This window comes from Lolium rigidum, chromosome 7, assembly GCF_022539505.1.
Source record: "Lolium rigidum isolate FL_2022 chromosome 7, APGP_CSIRO_Lrig_0.1, whole genome shotgun sequence".
NCBI classification, from domain to species: Eukaryota; Viridiplantae; Streptophyta; class Magnoliopsida; order Poales; family Poaceae; genus Lolium; species Lolium rigidum.
The window spans coordinates 95,077,667-95,086,907 of NC_061514.1; the positions used below are offsets into that span (position 1 = coordinate 95,077,667).

General features: G+C 54.1%; 1 protein-coding gene across 1 annotated transcript; it reads left to right on the plus strand.

Annotated features, from left to right (window-relative positions):
• The first annotated feature begins 1,338 nt into the window (after nucleotides 1–1,338).
• Nucleotides 1,339–3,528, plus strand: LOC124678156 (scarecrow-like protein 8). Its single transcript, XM_047214074.1, has one exon. It carries the CDS (start codon nucleotides 1,443–1,445, stop codon nucleotides 3,339–3,341), a length of 1,899 nt encoding a protein of 632 aa, XP_047070030.1. The 5' UTR covers nucleotides 1,339–1,442; the 3' UTR covers nucleotides 3,342–3,528.
• The last annotated feature ends 5,713 nt before the right edge of the window (nucleotides 3,529–9,241 follow it).

Sequence of the window (9,241 nt, forward strand, 5' to 3'; positions counted from 1 at the left end):
TTTTCGACGCTATGAAATATTTCGTTTTAGTGCAAAAAGGCAGCGGTGCACATCTATTCTTTGGTCCTAAACATTCGAGATGTCCAGACTGTATGGGACGATATCATATGATACCCATGAGCATACACCACGTGGAAAGTTTGGCAGTTGACTTGCTACGGGTGGCGTGAGCACGTAGCACAAGTGGAGCACGAAAGCGGTGCCCCGGAGCGTATAAAGCGCTGTACAAGTATGAACGCAAGCAGTAGCAGGGGTTTTGGGAGTAGAGGTGGGCACGGGGTCGTTGGGTGGATATTTCCATCGGTTTCGTAACAAACCCCAAACGCTCCCAAAACAAGCAACCTCTAGCGCGCGCGTCGTCGGAAAGGGCAAAGAGGAGGAGAGATCGCGCACGATTAGTAGAGGAAGAGATCTCTTTTGCGGAATGGCGCCCGTTATCTTCCTGATCTAAACAGCACTCGGGGGGCATCTCTTTGGCGATTTGTGAGCGGCGGTGGCCAGGATTAGAGCGAACTCGTGTGGCCCGGTGACTGGCGACGTCGCCCCTGATCCGGTGTGGTGAGGGTCTACCGAAGCTCCGATAGCGACTTTTGCAGCTAGGCCTAGCTTAAGTTTTCCATATTATATTCCGGTCCTAGTGTGGTAGTGATAAAATATTGCGACCGCGCCATCTGCTCATTCCTTTCGCGGAGCGGAAAGAGATGGCGACTTCTAGAAATCGCGCCCCGCTGTCTGTGGCTAGGCTCGTGCATGCATTTGCCTTGCCAATCGCCATTCTGTTCGGGCCCCACCGGCAGACGTCGCCCTGTTCATGTTGCTGCCCCGTTTCAAAATTCACGCGGCTCCCGGTGCTGCGCCGTGAAAGCTGAAAACGCCGTGAAACCGCGGCCTGTTTCCCCGGAAAACCGTCGGAAACGAGACCATCGGTGGCGTCCACCGGCGGGCGACGGCGTGGCGCGTGTCGGAGCAAGCCCCGTCGAGCTCTGGCGGAGACGACGACGGCGTCATCTGGGGGAGGATTGCGTGACGCAGCGCGTAACCCCAACTCCGGGCCATTCATTCACCACAGCCACAGCTTGCTCGATCGCGCGCGCGAGTATTTAATTAATTTTCGCACCACCGAAGCAATGCGGGCCCCGCCACCCCGCAGGTAGACGCAACGCTAGGTGAACCCCGGCTTTGCTGCGGGTCCACCGTAGTTCATGGCCCACAATGTCAGCGGGAGTGCCGCCGTATCCGTGTCGGATCCGGGTGGGCCCTTGGCTCTGGCTACAAGCAGAGAGGCGTTTTATTAGGAGAAGCAATTGAATGGAATGAATGGCACCCGCTTATAGCTAGCTGTACCCATAGCCATTGCGCAAGTATTGTGATCCCCTCTACTACCTGACCTGCTCCACCTTCTACCTCCATCGGACTCTCTCCCAAGTTCCAACTCCAGCTGCATGGAGCCCTGGCGCGATCCCAGGCAGCCCTACCTCTACGGCCTCGGATCGCCCATGCACATGCCGCCGCAGCAGCAGCGCCCGGACCCCGTCGGCGGCGGGGTGCTCAAGCGCAGCCTCGGCGAGATCGAGCGCTGGCAGCACCAGCGCCAGGTCGCGCTGCAGCAGGACCTCTACATGCGCGCCGTCAGGCAGCGCACGGTCGCCGCCAACTCGCCGCACGTCTCGCCGCTCTCCTCCGTCGACATCGCCGCCGTGCTAGGGTCTCACCACCACCACCAGCAGCAGCCCCTGATTTTCTCAGGCTCGCCGTCGTCCGCGCTGTCGTCCCTCACGACCGCGTCCCGGGCCGCGATCCCGCTGATCCAGCAGCACGTTCATCGGCAGGCGCAGTTCGCGCCGCCGCCGACGTCCGTGCAGGCGCATGTCTTTGGGGCGGCCACGAGGGCGCCACCGGCTCCATCGGCTCCGTCGGGAGGGAGCGAGCTCTCCATCCTGCAGGAGCTGGAGAAGCAGCTGCTGGGCGACGACGACGACGACCAGGCGGCGGAAGCGGAGCCGGCCATGAGCGGGACGGGGTCCACGCTCACAAGCTCCGAGTGGGAGGACACCATACATCGCCTCAACTCCATCACCGCTGCCGCCACGCCGTCTCCACCCCCCTCCTTCCCCGCGGCGGCGACGACTCCAAACAACAACAACTACAACTCGGCGATGACGCGGTCGCCGTCCAACTCCTCCACCTCCACAGCCTCCTCCTCGGCCTCCTGCTCCCCGCCGATCTCCGCCACCACGTCGCGCCAGCTGCTCTCGGAGGCCGCGCTCGCCATCGCCGACGGCAACCTGGAGGCGGCGGCCGCGAGCCTCGCGGCCCTCAAGCGCGGCGGCGCCGGCGACAACGCGGAGCACCGGCTGGCGGCCACGATGGCGGGCGCCCTGTCCTCGCGCATTGCGCCCAGCGCCCCCGCCTCGGCGCAGCGGGACCTCGCGGACCTCTGCGGCGCGGAGCACCGCACAGGGTGCCAGTTCCTCCACGACGTCTCGCCCTGCTTCCGCCTGGCCCTCGACGCCGCCAACATCGCCATAACCGACGCCGTGGCCGGCCACCGCGCCGTGCACCTCGTCGACTTCGACGTCAGCGGGCCGCAGCACGCGGCGCTCATCCAGCGCCTCGCCGACCGGCGCGTGTCGTCCTTGAGGGTAACGGCCGTGATCGACCCCACCTCGCCCTTCACGCAGTGTGTTGCTACAACGCTCCCCGCCGTCGGGGAGCGGCTCCGGAAGCTGGCGGAGCGGGCCGGGGTAGAGTACCGGTTCCGGGTGGTGAGCTGCAGGGCGGCGGAGATCGAGGCGGCGAGGCTCGGGTGCGAGCCCGGGGAGGCGCTGGCGGTCAACCTCGCCTTCGCGCTGTCGCACGTGCCCGACGAGAGCGTGTCGCCGGCGAACCCGCGCGACGAGCTCCTCCGCCGGGTGCGCGCGCTCGGCCCGCGGGTGGTGACGCTCGTTGAGCAGGAGCTCAACTCCAACACAGCCCCGCTGGCCACGCGCTTCACGGACGCGTCCGCGCACTATGGGGCCATCCTCGACTCGCTGGACGCCACGGCGACGGCGGGCCCGGACAGGGCGCGCGCGGAGGAGGCCGTTGCGAAGATGGCGGCCAACGCGGTGGGCCGGGACGGCGCCGACCGGCTGGAGCGGTGCGAGGTGTTCGGCAAGTGGCGCGCGAGGTTCGGCATGGCCGGGTTCCGGCCCGTGCCTCTCGCCCCGGGCATTGCCGACCAGGTCATGGCGCGCGTCGGCACGCCCCCGCCGCCAGGCCTCGTCGTGAAGCCCGACAACGGCGTGCTCCGCCTCGGATGGATGGGGCGCGTGGTGGCCGTCGCCTCCGCCTGGCGTTGATCTGGTGAGGTCGCGCCATCATTGCCGGCACCAGACAGGCACACAATTGCTTAATTTAATTCGAGCCTCTTTTTTTAAAATTTTCTGATTGGTAATGTGTGATGAGTTTGTTCTTGATCTGGTAAAGATTAGTTGTAGCGACTCATAATCCTCCTAGCTAATATATGGAAACAGTAAATTACTAGTACTACTACTACTAATACGGAACCAATTGCTGTTTCTGTGATGAGTTTATACGCACATACACTTGTAGTAGTACAGTAGCAGTAGTGCCCAAGTAGTGGGCGCAGACGTGCAACCGGGCCTACCGACTTTCTTGTGGATTAATGTTTGTTTCTCGCTCGCGTCGGCTGATGAGGTTTACTCCTGACATGCTACCGGTTACGTCGTACTGCCGGCGTAAATTAGGTGGCCATCAGGCCATGTGTGTAGCGAGGAAATGGCAACTTGTTAACGTAGGAAGTTGCGCTTCTTTGAATATATTGATTCGCTTGCTTCTTGCCCCTTGCACGACCCATGGAATTGTTCCCGTTAAATATATCGAACCCTCCTTTTGAATTTAGAAAAAGGCCAAGAGGGCGACTGGATTAGAACAAGTGTACGTACACGAAATGATATGCTAATGCGTTGCACACACCGAAATGTATATTGCTAGTGCTGGCTGATCCTCTTCGATTTGTCCTCGATTACGCTTGCTGTCAAGTTGATGTGGGTTGCGTTCGCGGAGACGGAAGGGGCCCGGGGTCTTGGTTGGTAGTGGAATGAGGCATTTTCTCTGCTGTGTGCTTCAAGCTTACGGCAAACAGCTATACGTGGTGGAATACGCGTGCTTTTTCCCGGGAGTATCGAGATTGTGGTGAATTGGTGATGGCCATTTCCCTTCCTGCTTTGCGCTGACTATACTATTTAGTTGCAGGATTTGGTTGCTTGTTGGTGTTCTGCCTCACAGGATCTAGTATACCTTTTTTTTTTAAATTGGCTGTTAGATCTACTGACAAGCGTCCATGCATGCAGCAAGAACGTCAGCAATACAACTGAGACGGTTAGCAATAGTGTTTCTCATTGCTTTCATCAGTCGGTTCCGAATCCAAAATATCTTTGCAAAGGCAGCCGCTGAAAAGTATATAAAGTGCATCTAGAAAATGATTTTGCAGTCTAAATAAAACGAGTTGGCGGCCGATTACAACAATATCAGCGATCATAATTCATACATCATCGTTCGTACATTCACAATTTGCTACTAAAAACATCCACGGTGCATGCTAAATAGTAGTTCCAAATACTTAGTAAATTTGGCTTTTGGCATTGGTTCCCTCCATTGTGGAGGGCATTGCCATAGCAAAAAAATTATGGCATGGGACCAAGTAGATACTCCTACAAACAAATTGTCTTTTCTATCTCCTCTGCCTCTAGTGTCTCTTTTTTTGTGGGCCATATAAAGCTAAGGAGAGAGAATGTAGATTTTTTGGCAATCTACACACTGTAGAAGACTTAGCCAATTGCCATAGAAGCCATTTTTCATCAGCTGGCATATTTGGCATTCGGCAACATCGTGGATGCTCTAAATTACCCAAACTCGAACCCTAGTTCATCACCTCAATAACCCTAAACTATCAAAACGTGGCTCCAGGATACATCAATGGCACAACGGCGACATGGTCGGCGAGCTTCACTCATCATCGGAGGCGCTCCTAGCGAGTGAGGAACTTCCTCTGCACAATAACTCCCTCTCCATATCATGGAGAAGTTTGCTTTATGTTTGTTGGTTCTACTCACATCTCTTCCATTAGTTGTAGTTTATGCGAGTACAATCGATTTTTATATGGGCTAGTAGCTTTGTGATACTTGAATAACCCTTCTTGTATACAAATTATTCTCGGATGAGTTGCATACTTGTCTCTAATATTCATTATACAAACCCTTCCGTCAGGATTTCCATCAATTACAAAAATGGGGAGATTGTGAGGGTATATTGCATCTATTTGTGATATTGGTAATTAATGATAATCTCTATGAACTAATTCTCTCTTTGTGTTTATAGGAAGGAATATTCCAAAGATAATGCTTGTAGCCCATGCGTTTTTTTATAAGGGTGTAGATACCACAAAGATAAAAATATATACCTTAAGTATTGGCATCAAGATCATCGAATTAAAAAAATGAATATGACATGATCAATAAAAACAAAATAAGATGCAGTTCTTTTGTGTAACTCCAATAATCCTTGCTCTAACTTATGAGTTTGATTTCAAAGAAGAATTCGAGATCCAGCACAAAGGGGGTTACATAGATGGTCATAATCATGTTGGGTAGCTCATATGGTGATAATACAATGATAGAACAAGCTACTGCCACAAACCCATAGTACAGAGGTGTAATACTCCCTTCTCATGATGGTGGTGTTGATGTAGATCTTGGAAGGGTAGGTGTCGTTGCCTATTCGACGGTACCTCGGAGGAGGGATCCTCACGAGGGGAAGAAGAAGTAAGGGCCATAGGGCGGAGTGCACACGGGACGGTGGCACGCGATTTACCCAGCTTCGGAACACCTGCACGATGGCAAGGCCTACTGCTGCTTGTGTGGAATTATCTAGGCGCTTTCGCGTTGTTACAATGAGTTGTGGTTGTGCCTCTAGGGCTCCCGGGATCCGGCTTATAAAGGCGCACGGATCTAGGGTTTACATGGAGAGTCCTAGCCGGAATACAGGTTGCCTAACTATGGTACAATATCTTGCCGTGTACGTCAAGGATCCGCCTTCCTCTAAGAACGTGCTGGATCCGGATACTTCATGGGCCTTCACGGATCCGGCCTCCTTCGTAGGTCGGTTGGGATCCGGCTTCTCGTTCTCGGGCCGGACTTCATCCTTCAGATCTACAAGCAATCGGGCCGCCCGATGGGCCACATGCCACATCACCATCTGCGGGCCACCCGGGCTTGCCGGATCTAGACAATGCCGTTGATATACCCATAAAGTATACCCACAACAGTAGCCCCCGAAGTTCTCCGAGATTCACCATTCCTCCGACTTCAATCAGCTCGGTTCCGAAGAGAATCTCGAAGAGCTTCAAAACTTCACTCGTTTCCGAAATAATCTTCTCGGAAATCTTCTTTTCTTCAGTAACGACAATGTAGTAGATGTTGCACTTTTCCCGCGCACAACTTCCTCTTTTCCCGCGCTAAATTTTCGGAGATATGAATTTATAGCCGGAAATTTCGGGAGTGCATGGTTAAGTCACCTCCACGTCGTTTTACCGCTTTTGACCTAAAACACGTGTCACGCATCCAACGGTGCGACCGTTCAGTTTCCGCCGTAGGATCTGAGTCACGAATCTCCGCGCGGGGTCTATAAATACCCCCACGCGCGGTAACTTCTCATTCTTTCACCTCCTCACCACTTCGTCTTCTTCCCTGCGAAGCGTCGCCAGCCAGATCTTAACTCCGGCGAGCTACCTCCGCGGGAAGCTTCGTGCGCCGCCACTCCAAGCCTCTCCTCATGCCAAGATCGCCGCGGTTGATCGGAAAATCCTTTCCGCCGCCGATTCGCGGTCAAAAAGTGGAGTTTGCTGCAAGTCCGGCGACCTTCACTCCACCGGAGCTTCATCGGACCACCGCGCCATTAACGGTACGTGCGCCGGCCTTGTAGAAGAAGAACTTAGCGTAGATCCGGTTACTCAACATAGTCTCGCATGGGTGCAGCCGGAAGCATGTCACATAGTTCACCAAACTGTACTGGTAGTTCTCCGAGTACTCCGGAACCCAGCACATTAGAACCGATTTGCCCGGATCCCATTGCATTCTTGCCACCATTTGTTTCCGACATCAGGCTAGCTCAACCGTTCTCCGCCTCTTCCAAGACTCGCACTAGGCCGGATCCCTACTGCCAAAGAATTCCGAGAAGAACTCGAAGGACAGGCTAGGATGGCAGCCAAAGTTCAGGAGGTGGAAAACAAGAAGGCCTCCAAAGCCCGGATCCGTGAAGGTGAAAGGGGTCAGTGGTGGCCCTGTGAAACTACTGATGCAGAGCTTAGGGAGCTCCAGAACGAGGGCATGATCTCCTCTCATTGGAGTTTTATGCGTGAGTCCGACGTCCCCAAGCCGGATGCGGACGAAAGGGTCATGACCAAGGCTTGGTTCGAGCGGGGTCTGTCGCTCCCCTGTTCGGAATTCTTCCTTTCTATACTCAACACATACGGTCTTCAACCCCACAACATCTGCCCAAACTCATATCTCCTTCTCTCCAACTTCGCAACTCTCTGCGAATGGCATCTCGGAATCCGACCAGATGTCCGGCTATGGCAGTTCTTTTTCCGGGTGAAGAAGGAAACTAAGGACAAGGCCATGGTGAACTACGGGAGCATGACCTTTATGCTCCGGCCTGGCCGCATGTATCTGCCTCATGACTCCCACGAATCCGTCCGGTACTGGAACGCCGGATGGTTCTACGAGAAGAACATCTCAGTTCCGAAAGTCCATGAAGGACTGCCCAAGTTCAAGAACCAACCTCCGGAAGAACTCGCGAGCTGGAGCTTCATCCCTACGCTCGCCCAAACTCCAATTTTGGAGAAGGCTGTGCCGAGAATATCTTGGTTAGTCCACGACGGGCTAACCGGACCTCAGCTGACCCTCAGCTGGTTTTCTCGGAGGATCCAGCCTCTACGATACAACGCACGTTTAATGTGCGAGTACACCGGGGCGGACGATCTTCTCCGAGTAACGCGCCACGATCTCCCTGCGGATTCTCTCAAGAGGAGGTTCAAAACGCTTGTGAAGATCGGCCGGGGCCAACCGTCCCCGAAACTGATTAAAGACATCAACACGAACAACCAGTGTCCTCCGGTAAGCACTTGCTCCTTTGTCATATTCTTCAACTTCTCATATTTTGTGAAGTGTTCTAACTTATTCTCAAATCCTCCTCACAGCTCGATACTTTGGCGGAGGAAAATCTACGCAACATATTTCGAGTCCCCGTCAGCGGCGATGCGACGGAGGAGGATCCGGAAGACGACGAAGAGGAAGAAGGGCGAGCACCTCGAAAGGCTGCCCCTCGACCTTCAAAGCGTCCCCGCGCCAAAGCTTCCGGCTCTGAGCCGGAGATAGCGGCGAGGCCTCCGCCAAGAAGCCCAGAGTTACCAAGCCACCTCCGCTGAACTCCAAGAAGGCGGAGCGTGAACGCCTTAAGCTCCTGGCGACAGCAGGAAAGAAGTCACGCCCCAACATCCCTGGAGCCATGTGAGTCTCCGAGTATTGCGTGCTTTCACCTTGATAGAACTTGTTACTTAATATTTTTCCTTGCTTATTTGCAGGAATCCATGTATGACCACTGCACGACCCAACATCCAAGAACCCATCACAAAGTACATGAAAAAGTCTCCGGCCGTTGGGCCCGCAACTCCAGTTCCGCCAAGCGCCTCCCATGCCACTTGGCAACCATCTCCTCCTCAAGCAAGGCTGAAGCTACAGCAAGCGATATCGTCATGTTTCCAAAGAACTTTGGAGATCCGGCTGACCTTACCTCCACCCCAAAGCGTATGCAACCAAGTTTTTCAATAAGCTTACTGAAGCGGAGAAATGGGAGCTCGAACAGGATTTGCTCAACTCTATGTTGGACAACGCCCGGGGTAAGTCTGATGCCGAGTCTTTGGAAATTCAGGACTTCAAGAAAGAAGTTGGCCAGTTCCTCGACAAACTCCTCTGCAAGCGCAAGGTACTCCCGAGTAGCCCCCAAATATATGCGGAAACTATTGGGATATTCACTTTGGCTCACATGAGCATTTGCTTCCATTATGTGAATCAACATTTCGAAGTATCAAAAAATTCTAAAATAAAATTTTACATGTACATCTACACATTTTATGTTCGTACACAAATTTTCAAAAAAAACTAAATTTTTTTGTGGCTCC